This window comes from Myodes glareolus, chromosome 7 (genome assembly GCF_982192425.1).
Source record: "Myodes glareolus chromosome 7, mMyoGla1.1, whole genome shotgun sequence".
NCBI classification, from domain to species: Eukaryota; Metazoa; Chordata; class Mammalia; order Rodentia; family Cricetidae; genus Myodes; species Myodes glareolus.
The window spans coordinates 37,656,728-37,676,527 of NC_142032.1; the positions used below are offsets into that span (position 1 = coordinate 37,656,728).

General features: G+C 42.6%; 1 protein-coding gene across 1 annotated transcript in view; it reads left to right on the forward strand.

Moving 5' to 3' along the window:
• The window catches only part of Pip5k1b (phosphatidylinositol-4-phosphate 5-kinase type 1 beta), a 256,047-nt gene that overhangs the window by 175,059 nt on the left and 61,188 nt on the right, over nt 1-19,800 (forward strand). The window contains exons 8-11 of the mRNA XM_048438730.3: nt 10,410-10,621; nt 12,302-12,385; nt 12,518-12,566; nt 15,199-15,283. Of these exons, the coding sequence (XP_048294687.3) occupies nt 10,410-10,621; nt 12,302-12,385; nt 12,518-12,566; nt 15,199-15,283 (430 nt within the window). The remainder of the gene's footprint in view (nt 1-10,409; nt 10,622-12,301; nt 12,386-12,517; nt 12,567-15,198; nt 15,284-19,800) is intronic.

Here is a 19,800-nt window from a genome sequence, read left to right on the forward strand (position 1 = left end):
TCAAAGTGTATGTGGGGTTGGGGGGAAGAGGCGAAGTACTACAAAATGGGCTGTGGAGTTGTTTATGTTTGTCAGTGGACAGGCTTGCTTATAGTATAAGACTTATATGTGTATCACCTGCTGGGTGTTTAATTGTAGGGTCGAATGAGAAGGAGGCAAGATACAAGGCACTGGCTGGGAGGTCTGCACAGGCCGCAATGGGAGAGTCGGTCTTGCCCTTCCTGCGTCTGTTGGTGGACGTACAGCCTAAACTGCAGGCGTCAGGGCCTGCAGGAATGGCTGGTGGTTAAAGTACTCACTGTGCAAATGAGAAGGCCAGAGTTAAATCCCCACAAGTCAGATTCGAAATGCCTCAGAGGCCAGTGTTCCTTCCTGAGCCCTCTCTGCGGCCACATCGCTCTGCTCCCTGCTGTACCCAGAGCATAGCACGGAAATAAAGTGATTGCAGTAAGATTTTGTAATTGAAATTTTGTGCATGAGTTTTGGAAGAACAATTATGAATTGTTTTGTACTTGCGTTTAATTTACTGGGATTATTTTTTTCTCTGATGTAATTTATATATGAAAAAAATCTAGACACCCATGTCATTTAATAAATTTGACAAATTATTCTATCTTGCAATATTTTGGGAGTACTCTGGGGAAAGTGAAGTGATGGCAAAGTCTATTACTGGGAACTTGTGTTTATAACCTAAATATTTCCTAATCCTTCACGTGGGAGTCCCATTAGAGACAGTCTGGATAATTAATGGCCTAAATGAACCATTCCACATTTATTATCATTCCTTGTTAAGCACCAGAGTTATTAATTTTTCAGTAGTGTGGAATCGATTTTCTTTTTTCCCACAAATCACTGTTATCATAAATATTAATAGGCCCTGAGAATTTAATGAAACCGGCTTCTCCTGGAACATCTTGATGCGCACAGTGAGCTGTTCCAGCGTAGGGCAAGCTCTTGATTTACGGACTGGATGCTTACCCGCTTGGGCGTTTCTCAGTGGGTTGCAGTATGCCTTTTTTCATGTTAATTTGGCTTTATGATTAGCGCTTACCCTCTAGGTGTACTTCCTATTAATTTTTTGCGTGTAATTTAGACAGATTTGAAGGTGGGTTATTTTTGTTTGGGTGTTTGTTGTTGTTTTCAGTGTTTATTTGTTTGGGGCTTGGGGCAGAGTTTCTTTCAGTGTACCACAGGATAGTGTCAAATTCATGGTCCTCCTACCTCAGCCTGGAATGCTGATATTATAGTCATCAGTCACGATACCTGTTTTTATTTTTCATAGATAACCTGGAAAATAAAGGAGAAATGAATTCTTTTTCCACATAGATCTTTACGAGCACTGTAATTCCGTATGAGAGTTAATTTGCTCCACTACTTTAAATTACACTGGGGTTTTGCTATCTACAGTATTAGTTATTCTCATGCTATTAATTGTAGGAATAAATCAACTTTGGAGTAGCTGGACAAATAAATGAATAAAACTAACTCCAAATAAAAGACCGTTTGAGCTGGCAAGAATCCCTTGAGTCTGTGGGAACCGGTGGCATAGAGTCTTCCATGCTCCAGTCTGAGCTAGAGGGAGCTGGAGAGACTTAGCCAAACCAGGCTCCTAGTGAGAACATCGAACAAACAAACAAAGTGTATTTGCAAGGACTATAAATGCTTCCATCTGCAACAGTTGGGAATAGTCCTATACAGATCACATACACCCTTCACCCTGTGTCCCCAATGGTAGCATTTTGTATGACACAGTATCACCACCAGGAAACAGACTCAAATGTGATCTCCTGGTATATTTTAAGACTTCTTAATTTTTCCAGTTTTGTGTGTGTATGTGTGCTGGGGGTGGCTTCCGTGCAAAATATATATATATATATATATATATATATATATATATATATATATATGTAAGTAGATTTGCATATTCACCCACCAGGGTCAAGTATAGAACAACTCCTTCCCAAAGGTACCTCAGGCTGCCCATTCCTAGCCTCAGCCACCTCCCTCCTTCCCAAAGGTACCTCAGGCTGCCCTTTCCTAGCCTCAGCCACCTCCCTCCTTCCCAAAGGTACCTCAGGCTGCCCTTTCCTAGCCTCAGCCACCTCCCTCTTTCACAGTCCTTCCCCAGTCTCAAGGAACCACGGATGCTTTTCATGTCTGTAACTTGGCATTTAAAGAATATTGTGTACAGAGATGAGTGCAGGGATGCACACTTGTAGTCCCAATGCTGGGGAGGTAGAGGCAGAAAGGGAGTCAGGAGTTGGGCCAGCCTGGGCTACATAAAACGAAAACTACAAAAAATAAATAAATAAAAAGCTATTAACAGCACGAAACTGTGCAGGCTGGTTTCTCAGTCACTGTAAAGCCCTTAAAGATCATTCACGTCAGATCCTATATCGATAGTTTGCTCCTTTTTTTACTGCTGAGTGGTATTTTGTGATATGAATATACTAGTTTAATATTAACCTGCTAATATGGAGATGAGGAGGGGTTAGTTTTTTAATGGTTTCAAGTAAGCTACCGTGAAAACTTGAGCCCCAATTTTTACCCGGCATAAGTTTTCATTCTTCTGGGACAAGTGCTTGAGTGTTCTCACTGCATTATGTGACAAGTCCATGTTTACATTTCTAGAAGCCAATGCCCCCTTTTCCAGCCTTGCTGCCTAGTCTCCCCTCCCACAAGCCGGTGTGAATGGTCCGGGTTCTCCCTATCCCCAGCAGTGCTTACCAATGGCACTTCCTCGTTTAGTTTTGGTCTCTCCGTCCGTGTGTATTGAAGTCTCTTGTTGAAACGTCACCTGAGTATGGACTCCAGGAAAGCAAAGGCTGCTGCCGGCGGCGAAGCAGTTCAAGGGTGTTGGCAAGAGAGCTGAAAGGGGAAATGAAAACAATTTACAGACCAGCCCAGCAGCTGATAACAGGCCTGTGGGTGCTGATGCAATGGAGCTTAAGGTTCTGGAATTTCTAGGTGTGTGTTTCTCATAATCACCATTTCCATGAGACTAAAGTCTCACAGCCATCCTGCAGTTATTCTCATTATGTCTACATTATACAGTGATTAGTGCTCTGATTTTAATGTCTGCACTAGACTCTTAATATCTGTAAGAACAGAAGCCAAGTGGCGTTAGTTTCCCATCCACAGCCTGCTGGACAGCTCATCCAGTGTCCCCTTCTGGAAAGCCTAGTACGTAGGACAGCAGGTTTTCGACATAGTGGGTCTAACCTAATCACTAAGGTAACAGAAGCAGATTTTAGTAAGAGCCGACTCATGACTTGTCCTGAAAGGAAGCCAAAGTCAGCTGTGTCTCCTTTACATGTTCGTTGGCTGTTGCATTGTGTGCAACATAGCTAAAACTGCATTGCTCACTTGGCCAGTATGCACAGGTGTCCAGCTGTGTTGACTTCTCCCTCTCCTCTGTCATTGATGTAGATGATGACTTAACTCTCCCATGTAAGACTGCTACACATTACAGTTGTTCGCGAGCCTTGGAAAGGGGCTGATGTTTGTCCCCGTTCTTGCCAGTTGCTGCAGGTTGGTTGCAGTGTGTGCGGTTGATGGGAAAGAGTCCCCTGCTGACAGTAACAGAAGGGACAGATGGCCAGTGTGGGATGGTGACAGGGTAGCTGTAAAAAAAAAAAAAAAAAAAAAAAAAGTATTCTTCTGTGTTGCTCATTCCCGACTTTCTACCAAGCAAAAGATACCTCAGTGTGAGCCAGACACATAATTCTCAGTATTTTGCAAAAGTTAAGAAGAAAAAAGATTCTATCTTCAATATAACCTATAGATGCCAAAGTAGTTTAAACCACTCAAAACACATAATACTTACTATGAATTCATCAAATATATGTACAATACTTGATTCATGTACTTTAAAGACATATTTTCTGGGCTCAGCTCTTCCATAGACTGCCTCACTTAACCCTGATTGTGAACTTGGTTTGACTCGGGCAATGCTCGCTCTTAGAGGCAGATTTTCTCTGTCCTTACTATTCCACTAGGAAATGAGTGGCTCGGGCTCTCTCTTGACACAGGATTAAGTTTCCTGGGTCTGCTGAACTTACCAGTGCCTCATACCCAGGTCCCTCTGAGCCCAAACCCTTGGTCCTCCATCATCTCCCTTAACCTCCAGGTATGGTGGAGAAAGACCCTGAAGTTAAAACTGTACATCATAACCCAACTGGTTATCAAAGGATAGAAGACCAGTTTGCCTGGTCCTCGGGTTCTGACGATGAGGTGCTGGGGTAGGTTCTGGAGGAAGCTGGAAAAGCCTTTGCCAAAGTAGACAGTTTGGAGCAGGACAGTTGGATTCTTGAAGCCTACTTCCAGGAGGTAGGAGGGGCCTGAGGGGGTAGTGGTAAGTTATGGCTCACGGAGGAAATCAGTAGTCCAAACGTTTCATTCTTGAAACTTAGTGAAAACCATAATGAAGCCTGTCGCCACTTGCCAACTCTTGCAGCAGGTGTGATTAGGAAATCCTATGAACATGAAAACAAGACCTCTTTCTGAGATAGGAGACGGTTCCAAGGGGACAAACAGCTGGGGACAAAATCCATGACAGCGAATCCTATGCAAGCAGCTGCTGAAAATTCTCATTGGTTACAGGAACTGCAGGGTTGTCATAGCACGAATTGGTATAGCCCTCCCTCTCATTCAAAGGGAAACAAAAAAAAATCTACAGACAGAGAGTAGAGAAGGGAAACTGGGGGCTGGGAACCCTGCCAGGCCTGAGAAATAACTTCCTTGACTTAAACTTTGAAGATCTGAAGTATGTCCCGCTTTCTATGGTGGTTGTTGTGGCCGCCGTCGTCTTCATCGTCTGTGAATCTACTTGGGATTTTAAATAACATGTCACACAGAAATTTGTGTGCGGCGGGGGCATGTTCAAGGTCAACCTGGAACAAGGAGACTTTGTTTTAAAAGAACCATGTATATGAATGATATGTGTGTGTATTACTGTACACATAAATATGCATGTTTGCATGTAGAATCTTGAGTGATGGATGATTGTTTCAAAAGCATAGAACATAATTCTGTCACTTCAAGTTTTTTTAGTCAAGAGGAAACCAAAAAGTTGCCTTCGTGCTGGTTAGCACGGCATCATCCAGAGTTCTGACCGAGTGTGGTGCCACAGCCTAGAACTAGACTAAGGATTTAAGATTTAATCCATTCTGATTTGCTAGCTAAAATTCTATGTCTGTATTTTCTCTTTATTAGATTAGCAAAGAACACTCTGAGCTTTATTGAGGAAATTAAGTTAAATGAAAAAGACAGCATTCAGCCTAACTGGACTTGCATGTACATGCAATCTAGCGCTATACTCTGAGGGGCTGCCTTAGCAAGCAATAGCAGGGCTGCTGCATCCATTTTCCTTCAGATCAGTTCATTCCAGGGATGGCTATTTGCATAAAATATCCAGGATACCATCTTTAATTGACTTATCTTATTGGATTACTACAAAAATTTTGTACCAGTTATTAACCCTTAATTTTGTGACTATATATAGACCAGCTAGAGAAATTGCCCAGGGACCTTGATGAATCTCCCCCATCAGCTCCATATTTTGGTGTGTGTTTGTTTGGCCTTTGGACAAAGAATGACCAGTTGAGAGGAGCAGAGACACAAGCCAGCCTTCTGCTTGACCCACTGTGGTTTCTGTCCCCTATTTCTGATCTGTGTTTTCATAGGTCCCCTCATTAGCCCATCAGCTGCTGAGGCAGGGGCAAACTATCCAGCCAAAGATCAAAATGCATTTTTCTAAGCAACTTAAAGAAGAATATGAAACTTTATTTTTGAAAAGTTCTAACATGCATAAAAGTGGGCAGCATGGTGCAATTGTATGTGTATATATTCAGTACATCTGTATGTGTATGTATTTATACATGTAGGTATATGCATATATTCCGTGTTCATTTTCAACTCACAGCCGATCTCACTCCCTCATTCTCTATATTCAGTTGGAAGCACATCCCAGCCATCATAACCTTTATTGATGCATATATTTCAGTATAATTCTCCTAATGTTAAGGACCCCTTTTTAAATTAAAGACAACAAGGTCATGAATTTGAGATGCAAGGGAGAGAGATGTGGAAGGGATTTGGTGACGGGGAGGGAAAGGAAGGAGACATGGTGTCATTAAATTTGAATTTTAAAAAATAAAATACCCAAGGCATTATATCATACATTTAAATTCATATCAAATGTAAATACTATATTAAAGCAATACTTGTATCCATCAAATAGGCAGTATCCAAATTTCTGATTCTCTTTAATTTTATGTGTTACACAATTCAGCCTCCATTTTAGAGCCAGTCCCAAATGTTCTTGAGTGATTAAAGAGTCCATTTGTAACCTAGCCTATGACAGGCTTCCCAAAGAGCAAGGGAACGGGCTTCCCAGCCTTGTTTACATCAAAACAGCCTCCCTTTTATCTGCCACTTAGTTGTGTGCACGCTAAACAGTAAACGACAGTGTTTGCAAATATCATCTTAGTTTTCCCTTTTGAAGGGAGTCCAGAATGCCCATAATGTAAGTAGCTTTGAAAACACAGAGAACTTTTATGTTCGTTTTTCTGACAACACAGCACACAATCAGAGTAAATGTTTTCAGTGCTGGGATTCTTGCACGGGCCTCGTAATCGGGAGTGTGGTGTCAGAGATGCTTTGTGGCTGAACCTGCTTCTTTTTATTTGCGTGGAGATATGAACCGAGATAACCTGTGAGCGTCCCTTCCACTGCAGGAAGCACAGAGTAGAACAAGCCGTCCGTGAGCACAGCACCTTCTTTCTGATACGAAAACTGCAGACAGAACCTGCGCTCGATCATTGTAGCACGGAGGGAATGTTTGTTCCCAACCATTTGTAATATAGCTTTCATGGAATATGAGTTAGGATGTAAAAAAAATCCCCCCTGAGTTGAAAAACTAAAGTCTGTCGAAGAAGCAGCATGAGCAAAAACATCAAGGGCTTACATCTTCCCGGCACCCTTAGGAGTGACTTGGAAATTTAAGTAGCCGGGAGGTGAATCTAGGCTGGTGTCAAACAATAAGGCATGGACTGCAGCCATGAGAGCAAAGACCTTTGATGTGAAGTTGAGACCTCGCCACCAGCAATGGCAGGTCAGGAGGCTTTGAGCAGGGACGCGATGTCACCTAGTCTTGCAAGGGGTCACCGAACCGATCCGAAAGGGAAGCTGGAATGGAATGATTAGAGAGGAGGGATGTTTTGATAACACCAGCTGCAGGACTGGGCAACTAATGAAAGGAAAGGGCTCCTTGGAGTCTAAAATTTACATTGTAGTAATTTCAAATAAAAGAGGGAAGTCAGGGGCAAGAATTGCTTTGGGACAAAACAAGAGTTTAGGTTACAATATGAACTGTTTAGAAGAAGCTTTAGAATACCCAGAGGCCACTGGGAATATACGGGCTGTAGTTTAGGAAGGAGAACGAGCCAAAGGTAACAATTCAGGAATTTCCTACAGGAAGGTGGCGGCTAAACTTGACTCCTGAGTTGCACATACACATAATCTAGTGCTGTGCTCCAAGGGGCTGACTTAGCAAGGTCGTCTTCGGCTCACATGCCCACTGCTCTGCTGCCCCAACCTCTTCCATTATCATGGTTTCTTATCAAGGTAGCCGATGCACATACTTCCCAGTACTTCCAGTGTGTGTTCCGACTGTAGTCCCGGTTTTAAATGGTTCCTGAGAGAGAAGGGACCATCCCACTTTAAAGCTTCTCCACATTCTAATCTGACTCCAGTCTTTCTGTAGCTCGAAGAACTATTCCTGTTTCCTCTCTCTTGGTGAAGGAGTCAAGTCCTGCCCAAGATAGATGGAAAGGCACCTGGGAAATGGTAGCTTGTGTTTTGAATTGCAAATGTATTATACAGAGCCCAGCAGTCACAGTGACGTCACACAAAGGGTTTGGAAATCCATGCACTGCATGACGAACTGGAATGGGGCTGTAGTTACTGCTCTCTCTTAAAGTTCATAAACGTTATATTTCTGGCAGGTAAGTCAGCGCCTTTAACGAAACGACTGGGAAGATATGAATAATGAATGTTTGGTCTGTAATTGGTGCAAATTCCCCAAAACGTGACTAAAAACCCACAGATTCTACAGAAATCTGGACTCTCCCAAAAAGCCACACCCATGAACAGGCTGGAATGCTTCTGTATTTTGTTGGACTTTTTAACGAATGTTTTTGGTTTTGGAATTGGTGTTTGCTTCTAGTGAGTGATACGTGTGTTTTCTCAAACTAGTCCAAGGAATGGTTCGCGATGAATCATCATACTGAATCTAGAGAGCAGGAAATTTCCTAAGCTCTTCATCAGGATTACCATATTTCATTTTCACAAGTACCGTATGTAGTAGACAATATTATTCTAACAGTTTTCCGCATAAGGATACCCACCTGGGGTCACGGGGCTTATGCTCTTTACCCCCAACTCCTTATCCACCAGTGTCTCTCAGAAAGGAAGCCCTAGGGTTGATAAATGTGCAGAAAATGCATCTTCTGCCCATGGCAATGATGAAGAGGCTTTGGGCTGTCTGGGTGGGGACTGTTCCCAAGCCGTTGTTTCTATGTGATGGAGAAGTGGGACTGGGGCTCTCCCTCCTTGTTTCTGTGTGAAGGACGTCCAGCTTCCCTTAGGATTTCTTTTCAGAGGCTGAGCCAGTGGCACCCTGACATGAAGCAGGCTGCTTTTCCCTGGTGTCTTCTGCTTTGTGGAAGGGCAAGACTGCGGTGACATGCCTCTATGGAGAACTGACGGGTGGGTCTGATTCTTGAGCCCTGAGCCAGGGATCATCGGCATCACCCATCTCTCCAGACTTCCTCCTCCCTTTCTGATGTGACTCCTACTTCAGTTAGTTGGGGTGGGGGTTGCTGGTTTTCCATGGCTGTAAGGGCATGCACAGACCTCTGGAAACATAATTTCATTATCCCAGGCCTCTCAAATGATATGATTCTACTCACAATTGTTGTCTGTCTCCACTCCAAAAATATAACTTTAGCTTATCAGAAGTTGAAGAATGTTCACCAGACTCTGTTTCATCTCTAATGCTATTTATAAAAACAGTTGAAGGGTGAATTCTCTGGAATAACTGAAACTTGTTCACAGCCCATTGTATGTTGATGACTGAGACCCCAGGGACCAGCATATTTCAGAGACTAGGCATTGTCTGCCTTCATGAAGTCCTTCTCACCTAACCTCCCTGAAGTATCCTTGTATGCACCCACAAGTATTCTCTCTCCCATCCAACCCCCTTCCAAATAACAAAATATCTGCCCTAAAAATGCTTAGGCGCAAGGAAAATGAGGTGCATGAAGAATTCTGGGATTTTGGTCCTACACTGGCCAAGGACCACTTCTGATCACAAGTGTGAAAGCCAGAGTCTCCTCATGGATCTGTCACTAATATGCTGTCTGGGACAGAACAGGTTTTCACTTTCTGAGCAGCTATTGGTGGGAAATGGCAGGGAATACAACCATCTATAGTCTCGACAACTCTCTCGCACCTAGTAGGAAAGGAGAATATTCATACAGGGAAAGATCTGACTTGAGGGCATGCCTCCTGAACAGGTTCTTCCTGTCTAAGGCTGGTCCGGGTGTGCGAGTCCCCCTGCACTCTAAAGATAGTCTGAGAGGTGGTCGCTGAGACCTTGTGTTCTGTCCTTTCCCTCACTGCTTTCTCCTCTATCGGCTACACTGAACCATTTTTGATTCCTTCCCCTCCCCACGGTCTATAGGGTAGACAATTAAGCATTCAGCCCTCTCGTTGTTGAGATCACATATATATTATTAAATTAAAAAGACCCGCTCTAGGGAAATGATTGGCAACTTTGGGAGCTAGGCTTTGGAAAAAAGGCCATCGCTAAACTCGAGATTTGGATGTAGAGAATGGGACCCAGGCAAAAGCTGAGTTCCTGCTGGGGCTGATGCACTTAGGAGACTGGGCTGTGGTTTCTCGGTTGCTGGACTCAGGAAGAATGTGATTGCCAGAGTCCGTCTCCTGGATCTGTCCCTGATGTTCTGTCTGGGACCAAACAGGTTCTTTTATCTCCATGGTTTTCATCTGTGTAACCGAGACAGCAGTAATACCAGCTCACAGTGTTGTTGCCACGGCTGAATCCAAGGGAAGTACTTGGTTTGTGGAATGCCATCAATAAATGCTATAAGTGAATCTGTTGTGAAAGGAAGAGATGCTTCCTTTAGATTTGCATAAAAATTTTGTTTTCCCACCACAATGGCAGTCCTTTCTGCCAGTAGCCTAATAATAACTCGGAGGATTTTGGTTTTGATGTTTTGCCTGTCTGCCTCTCAAGTGCGGGTGTGGCATGCCTGCTGACCCCGAGCTCAGGAACTCACAGGCTCTTTGGATTGACCAACCTCCTGGATCTTTTCCTTCCTCAGGTGCTGGAAAGCTTCAAGATCATGGACTACAGCCTTTTGCTGGGCATCCACATCTTGGACCATTCCCTTAAAGACAAAGAAGAGGAGCCCTTACAAAATGTGCCCGATGCCAAGCGGCCGGGGATACAGAAAGTCCTCTACTCCACGGCCATGGAATCCATCCAGGGTCCAGGCAAGCCTGCAGATGGGATCATTGCGGAGAATCCAGACACGTAAGTGCAGCCATGCCCCCCGTCCTGGTTTCGGGTAACCCGGTCATTGAATAGTTGCACGCAATCACCTCCCCCAGGGATGGTACCCTGGGAATAGATTCCTGGCTGGCAGCAAATGGCTTAAACCAACTTTATTTCTCTTCATCTCTAGACAGCTAGATGAGGGGCAGTTTCTCGAGTTTGTATCAGTCTTTCACCCATGTGGTTTTTGGTCTTAGATAGTTTCTTTTTTTTTTTTAAACAATGGCTGAAAATGTTTTCCTCCTCATTTATTACACATTCAAAACATCTACCAGAAGAGGGAAGAATGTACTCTGGATTTGAATAAACATGAATACATGTTTATTCATGTTCACTTATTTACTTACATAAACACATGGTAGGGATGATACTGGCACTTCAAAGCTTGTAATCTGCATAAGGAGATTCTGTTGGTCTCACCTCTGCACCCTGGCGGATGTCTCTCTCCTAGGCCAGATGTGTTAATAACCACGGGCTTCATTTGCATATGTAAAGCACGCACTGGGCAGTAGAAACCAGCCACAGAAGGTTGTTGAAAAGGTTGACTCATCCTGTGAACTTGCTGAGCAGGGAGACAGAGGAAATCATTTCCCAAGGCCTTGATGCCCTGCTTTCGAGGATTCTCAGGCAATGACTAAGCCAGGTGCACACTTGTCTCCCATCAAGGACACTAACACGTGGTCAGCCTTTGTTCAAATCCTTGCTGGCAATTCTCTCTAAATAGCCAGTAATCCACTGAACCAATGAATCTGTATCCACCTAGTGAAATGCCACGTGGCTATTAATTGCATTGCCGCGGCTGTGAGGAAAGATTCCACATTAACAAATGGAATGCTGAAGTTACAAAACCACTCAATCCAATAATCTCTTCAGATTAATCCATATGTTTATACATACATACACTCATTCTGCACAAATGTATCTGAGGAGTTAGTTGCACAAATTTTCTTGTATGGGTTCTTCTATTTTTTGGGGGGGTAGGGAGGTGGTGATTGGTTAGGGTTTTTTTTGAGACAGGAGCTCTCTATTACGTGGCTCTGGCTTTCTTGGAACTCACTGTACCTATCAGGCTCGCCTTGAACATACAGATCTACTTGCCTCTGTCTTCTGAGTGCTGGGGTTAAAGGTGTGCTCTACCACAACAGGCCTCCCGTGTATTTTTCAGTCTCACGGAAAACATAGGATTCTTTAGTTCAGAAAGTAATATTATTTTAATGTAGGCTGACCTTGGCCTTTCTACAGAGACAAGAATGGCTTTGAATTCCTAATTCTCCTACCTCTACTTCTTGTATCTGCCACCATGCTTGGGATTTTCTGCAGCTCTGGTGATCAACCCCAAGGCTTCAGGCACACTTGGCAGGCACTACTCCACGATGCTAGCTAGTATTGCCTTCTTAAAAAAGGGATCTCTTATGCTGCTCCAAAAATCCTCCTTCACTCATAATTTTTAAAAAGAAGTGGTTTTGTAATTAGATTCCTCCCATCCGACGGCTCAGGCTTGACAGCTATGAAGTTATTATCCTTTACACTGAGGAAAACTTATGGCAATAAAGGAAGCGGTAGTCTAGAATTCTTCATGTTTTCAGTGTATAATTCGTGATGAATTTTAGCTTTCTGTACTCATGTTATAAAATCCTTTCCCCTTTGCTCTATCCACAGAATGGGAGGCATTCCAGCTAAAAGCCATAAGGGAGAAAAGCTGCTTTTATTCATGGGCATTATTGATATTCTCCAATCATATAGGTGAGAAATTTGGGCAAGTGGTCTTCCATTATTTTAGAAGTATTCAAACTCTCTTTTTTCTTCCTGAAAAGTCACCAAGTGAAAGCGGTTTTGCCTTCTCAGCAGTATTTTCCCCATCTGTTTCTTTTTTAGGTTGATGAAGAAGTTAGAACATTCCTGGAAAGCTCTCGTGTATGATGGGGTGAGTGGCCTTTGCCTTGTTAAATGGTAGGCACTTCTAGGTCATCCATAGCTGCCACTAGACTCAGAGGAGAACAGAAGTCTTTGCATGCTCAGAATCTTAGGTGGAAAGAGTGGTTCTCGTCTCAGAACAAGACCACGTACATTTGAATAGCTGTTCAAATAATGCCTTCTAGTCCAACAGCCAGGTCCAGCCCCAGAAAATAAAACTATGCTTGTTCCTATTGGGGTGCAAAGGTCCTCTTTGTGAGGTGATGAGTAAGGTGGAGGGGGGCTTTTTCAAAGGCTCTGGGAAGACTGGGACCCTTAAAATGAAGTTTCTAGAAGCCCGGATAAAAGAGGTTTCGAGCCCTTACTGTGATGGTGAACAGCCAAGGATTGGAACGAGTTTCCTACTCGACTGGCCACCCACATGAGAAAGCAAACCAGCTTTCTAATCAGGGAGAGTCCAGTACCTGCCTTCTGTCAGTGTGACGTGGGATACTCCATGTTGATGTGCAGGGCAACGTCTGACACATGGTAACGACACACAAAGTGAAAATATTGCCGTGGAATGCATTTACTTTATTATTTTTAATTATGTGTATCTGGGCATGCATGTGTGTATGTTACCTGTGTGCCTCTGCCTATGGAGGTCGGGGGCATCAGGTCTCCCAGAGCTGGAGTTACAACACCTACCTGGCGTAGATGCTGAGAACCCATCCTGGGTCTCCTGCATAAACAGTATGTGCTCAGCCATCTCTTTAGTCCCTGTTATGAACACACACACACACACACACACACGCACACACACACACACACATTCATATAGGCTGAGTAGCAGGAAATCCCCAGGTGAAGAAAACATCAACTCTAGAGGGCAAACTCCCTCCTCCCTTCCGTCTCACACGTACATACTTATATCTACATAAGATACATGTTAGATTCGATACCTCTGCTGCTGACAGAACTGAGCCTCTCACAGTTAATTACTGGTGGCAACATGTCCCCAGAGTCCATTGGCCAAGACTTGATGGCTCATTTCCCTTTAAGGCGAAATTTTTCAGTTTTCAGTTCTGTGGTAGATTGTTAATAGCCTTTCATTATGAAAGAACGACATCTTGCTCACAGGCTGACGACTGGCTTCTGTCAGGATGCACCATTAAATAGATGCTCACAAAGTTGTTTCTAAGAATCTGCCTGAGGCTTAGTCAGATCAGGAGTTGCTCTTATGAAAAAGTCAAGGTAGGTTAATTTTAGGTCTCCCAGCTAAGGAAGATAAGAACCACACAGCGCACCTTGAACGCAGAAGGTAGATGCCAAATATCCCAAGGTCATTCAGTGTTTTCATTAGCGGGTTTTATTCCATTACAGGTCGTGGATCTGGTCTCATATTAGCAAAGGGTCTCTATCTTTGTCTGTTGAAAACATGTCTTCTGATCTTTAGCTTGGTCATAAGAAAGATCTCTGTATTTGTTATGCATTTGTAAAACCATCAGTGATAACCAAGACTTATTTTTGTTTGTTTAAAAAAATCTGTTTCTTATTTAGACAGTTTTTTAGATCAAATATAACAATTATGGAAGCCCTTTAAAGGGGAGGGCTGAGTGTCAGTCAGCCATGGATTCCCCTAGCTTCTTACCAATATTTGTAAGTCGTGGTACCTGCTCTGAGAAACGGTCCACGCAGACAGAAGCTGCCGGTACCGTTAGAAAAGCACTTGTCCCACCAGAAACAAATGGCAGTCAGGTCTCCAGCTCCCCGAGGGAGCTCAGCATTCCCAATGTGACTTGAGAGTTGTGCCCTTGTAACTGCTCATTTGCGGAACTGCAGCTGTCTCTAACTAGGCGCACATAGATTCATGGAACCGTGTGTTTGTGGATAAAGGAACCGAGGTCCTGAGACTCTGACTGCTCCCCGCATCACACAGCCGTTAAAATTAGACCTCGTGCCTGACGCAGGTCACCTGACTTCTGACTCAGCACTCCTTGAACCCCACTGCATAGTGTCTACATTTGAACTTTCCGAAATTCCATTGTTGAGATCCAGAAACTTATGTTCAAAATAGAGCATCTACCGGGTGAACATAGAGAATCAGCTCCTTCATCCAGGCTGTTGTCTGGATGATAGAAAAATGACCTGTCACGCCTAAGGATTCCTGCAGAAATGAGAGGAACCTGGCCGTTCAGTTCAACCTGTTTCTGTTCTTCACGATGTGACTGAGGACTTTGCCCTTCACTGCCCCTTGCAGAGTTGCAGGCGACCCTAGCTATAAACGTAGATACTTCATATAAATAGTGTGTTCATTACAAGTGACATCTTCCTTCTATATGGTCCCTGGATTGCTAGTTGTCTGTTAGAAAGAAAAAAAATACGTAAGTCCCGATGAGCCGTGGTGCTGTTATGACAGACAGACAATTTTTGTTCATGGAGCAGTCGTTTGGCTGTCTCCCCTGTCCCTTCATGGTCCATTTTACCCTGAGCACATAGAATCTCTATGATGACTAAGTCTTGCTGGCTGCCCCCAGCCCTAGCCTTCTGCTCCTTCTAATTGTTGGCCGTGTTTGATTTCAGACCCTAACTGACAGAACCATTTTTCCAACTTGGGATGAACTCTAAGAGACAAACCTGTCGTCTTTCTTTCTTTTTTTCAGGACACTGTTTCAGTTCATAGACCAAGTTTTTATGCAGATAGATTTTTAAAGTTTATGAATTCCAGAGTTTTCAAGAAAATTCAAGGTAAGAGCCTTAAGAAAGTTTCTTGGTTTGTAGCACTTGTTACTGACGTCACCATATCTGTGTGGAAATTTTTTGCTGGAAGAGTTTGGTATTTTTGCTGCAGTGGTAATAATGACTAATTGTGATTAAATATCATGATTTATGATGCCATAATCATTAGCCCATTTTATGTCAAGAAAAAGTGCAGGCCGGGTAAGGTGGAGATGCTCCACCAGTAATGTGATGCAAGAGCAGGAGGATTCGAATTCAGACCTTTGGCACCGTGTACAGAGCAGAACACAGAGCCAGGGGTGGTGGCGCACATCTTTAATCCCAGCACTCAGGAGGCAGAGGATCTCTGAGTTCAACGACAGCCTGGTCTGTGGAGCGAGTTCCAGGACAGCCAGGCCTACACAGAGAAAGCCTGTCTGGAAAAACAAAACAGAAACCAAAAAAGCAGAACACAGAATAATCTCTGCAGTAGTGAGATAGAAACAGGCAAATGGTTATAGCTTCTTGGCCAGTCCATAAGCTCCATGTTTAATGGGGGACCCTTTCTCAATAAATAAATTAAAAATAAATAAATAAACAAGCAAATAAATAAGATGGAGGATGATTGAAGAAGACACTCAACGTCAACCTTTTGGCCTCCACATGCATACTCACACGTGCATACACATACGCACATACACACGCACTATGTACAGTTAGTTGTTGAAACATAGATTTATTTGGATGTAGCCATTGGCACCAATAGTTTAAAGAAGGAATCAAATAAAAAGAACGTAGCGTCAGATGAAAGCACATACACCATCAGGCACAGTGACAAATACCCATAGTCCCAGCACTTGAGATGCTTAGACAGGAGGACCAGGAGTCCCCAGGCCAGTCTGAGGTCTACAGTGAGATCCTCTCTCTCTCAAAAAAAAAACAAAAAAAAAAAAACCAGAAACATCCCACAAATGGTGGGAAACTGCAACGGCAGCACTCAAGGACAAATCTATAGATTAAAAATTCCTGCGTCAAAAATTGAAGAAAGCCCCTATAGCTTTAGCTCGGTGGTGGTGCTTGCCCAGCACAATTAATCCCCCATGTTGATCCCCAGCTCTGCTAAAACCGAAAGGGAGAAAGCTCTCAAATCAGTACTGTGCCTTCAAACCATGAGTAATTGAATAAATAGAACAAACTGAGCCCAAACCTATTGATGATTATTTTGAATCAAGGTGAAATATGGCATCTTATTTATTTATCTTTATACTTAAAGGAAATTTCTTATGTGCAGGTTCAAACTGTGTAGAAAGTGGAAAATAAGCATATTATACACATATTGTTGTCTTATCATTTAATTATTCTGTGGTCCAACTTTATACCTCAAATCATAATAAACTAGTCACCCCAAAACCATGACACTAGTCATCATAAATTTTTCTAACAATATTTGCTGTAGTTTGAAAATGCAAAAGAAGCTGTGATAATTAACTTGAAAGCCAATAAAATTTGGGAGGAAGCTGCCCAGAGCTGCCTAGTACTTCCTCCCAATTTTTATTCCTATACTTTGTCTGTTTTCTTAAAGCTGGTGTCCAACAAAGTGCAGGACTGCTGTGTGCAACATTCAAGTTTGACTTAGCGCCAAGTTTGACTTAGTGACACACACACACACACACAAAGCAGAGCAGCATATTGGCAAATCGTTCTAGGCTTCTACCCACCAATGTTTGCATATCATTATAATATAAATAGTTTCTCAAATCCTTGAATATTCCAAACATCATTTAAAACTGAAACGCAGCATGAAAATTATAGGGGTGTGCCATAGCCTGCTGGCCGTTCTTTGAGCATTTGGCCTTTACATCCTTTCTCCTTTGCCTAGTTCTGACTGATATTTTTATGAACATAGTTTCAGGTAAATGCTGCGTCTAAATTAGGATTGTTTACTTGGGAGAGAGTTCAAGTTGTGGTAGTAAGGTATTAAATGTACGTAACTGCGGAGACCAGATGCAGCCCTCAGCCTGCATTTGGCTTCTTCAACTATGCCACCCTGAGAAATAGAAGCATGCCACCTGGTTGTTTTATTAGGTGTTTTTCAAGTACTGATTAGATTCCAGCATTACTCGGGGTTTTTCGGCCACTTATAATTCCTTTGAGAATTAGGCTATGTAATATATTGGGTATTTGTTATTTTTTCCAGATTACTTAAATGAATTACATCTGTATAAACCTACATCTCATTTTTCTAAGACCAGCTTTTATACACAGTGGATGATCTCAATGGCATCTTAAAAAGTATTGTCAGTTGAGACTTGCTAAAAATTAGATTTTTCTGCCCAAGGTTTTCCTGACCGTGAAGTAGTGTTTATTCAGGTTGCTAGTCTCTGTGTTCAGACTTGGAACTCATAGTTTCAAAGCTTTTCAACCTCTCTTCCCCCTGAGCCTAGATTTCTTTGAAGTTTAAAAAGGGCATGGGCCTTTATTGCTTCATACACATACCCAATTCTGGAAGAGGGAAGGTCCTCCTGGGGCCTTCTTTTTTCCCTTAATGTAGTAACATAAACTGATGCCGTAATCAATGGCTTCTTCGGTTCCAAAAATACAGCACGTGTTACAGACTTTTCCAGTCTCTGACGTATCATTCTTTTAATACAACACATCTTATTTTTTAAAAAGATTAATTTGTTTCTATTTTATGTGTATGCATGTTCGCGTGCATGTATACATGTGTACCACGTGCATGCAGTGCCCACAGAAGCCAGAAGAGGGAGCCAGAACTCCTGCAAGTGGAGTTAAAGATGGTTGTGAGTTATCTTGAAGGAACTAAGACCCAAACTCAGGTCCTCTGCAAAATCTGCAAATGCCCTTGACCACTGAGCTCATTTTCCAGGCCCTAGCCTTCCTTCTTAAGTAGTAAATCTGTTAACTTTCTCTCATTTGGAGTTATTTTTTAATGACCATTTTTGATAAGATATACATCACGTATTGCAAAGTGCAGTTTTGTGGGGTTTAATATCTGCACTGACTCATCCAGCCATCATAGCTATCTAATTTTAGAATATTTTTATTATCACCCATTAAGAATCACCATATCCCTTCTCTTCCCAGCACTTCTGTATGTCTCCACGGTGTTACCAATTCAGGAGACATCTTAGAATCCTGTAGTATATGACTTGTACATGTGGCTTTTTACATCTAATAAAGTTTTGTTGGTTGTATCATGTATTGGAACTTTATTTTTCTACTGCTGAATAATATTCCATGTATGCCACACATTATTTATTCTCAGTCGATAGCTCATTCCTGTCTTTCTGGCTATTATGAAGACTATTGCTGTGAACATTCATGCGTGAGGTTTGGAATGAGTCCATATTTTCATTTCTCTTGTATAGGTAGCTGAAAGTGAAGTTTCTGGTCACATGATAACTCTGCAAACCTTTCCCTAGCATCTGCTCCATCTCACTGTTCCCCTGGCAACATACGAGGGAATCATTGTCTACCTCCTCACCAGCGACTTGCTGGTTCTCTCTCGTCTCGGCCATCTTGGTGTATGTGTGTCTGTCTGTGTGTGTGTGTGCGGAGTTGTAGTTCACAGTGCCTTTGATTTGTGGCTCTCCAGTGACAAACGATGCTGAACATCTTCCCATGTGTTCACTGGCCATTTGTATATTCTTTGGGGAAAATGTTTACTCAGATTCTTGGCCCATTTTTAGTTCTACTGTCTGCCTCTTGTTGAACTTTTAAAAGTTCTTTATATGTACAGGATACAGTGTGTTATCAGAAACATGATCTCAGTTGTCTGTTGATATTTTTGCTACTCTGGGTATTCTTTCTTTCTTCCTCTCTCGCCCTCCACCAGCACATTTGGTGTGACGTAAAAAAAGGACTCCCCGAGGTCCTCTTTTCTTTTCATAATTTCACCTCTCACATTTAGGTCTTTGATTCATTTTTTAATTTTTAGGCATAGTATGAGATGGGGTTCACCTTCTTTTATTTGTGTTTTTAGTTTTCCCATCCCTGTTTGTTGAAAAGCCTGTTTTTTCATGGTGAATTAGTCTGGAACCCTTGTGGGAAATCAGTTAACCCCAGATGTAAGGTTTGTTTCTGACTCTCATTCCATCTTGCTGTGCAGTATGCCTGCCCTTGTCCCCGCCCCACACGCTTGTATTTCAGCTGCTAGTTTTACATTCAAGAACCATGAGTCGTTCACCTGGTTTTCCTCAGATCATCCATGCTAATCTGGCCCTTTTGATTTTTACATGACTTTACTAATCATCTTGTCAGCTCGTGCTTTCAAAATTAAAGCAGCATTTCATTTCTTTGTTGACAATATGGATCTGGGAACCTCTGCCATCTTAATAATACAGTGTCTTCCATTCCATGAACATGGACTGTCCTTTTATTTGGGACTTCATTAATTTCTTTCTTTTTGTACTTTCAGCGTAGAGGCCTCAATTTTGTTCGGTGTATTCTCTTCCTGAGTTTAGTTGGTTGATAGTTGGTCTGGGGTTTGACTGTTCATTTGTCTGTTTATCTCTGTTTTTTTTTAT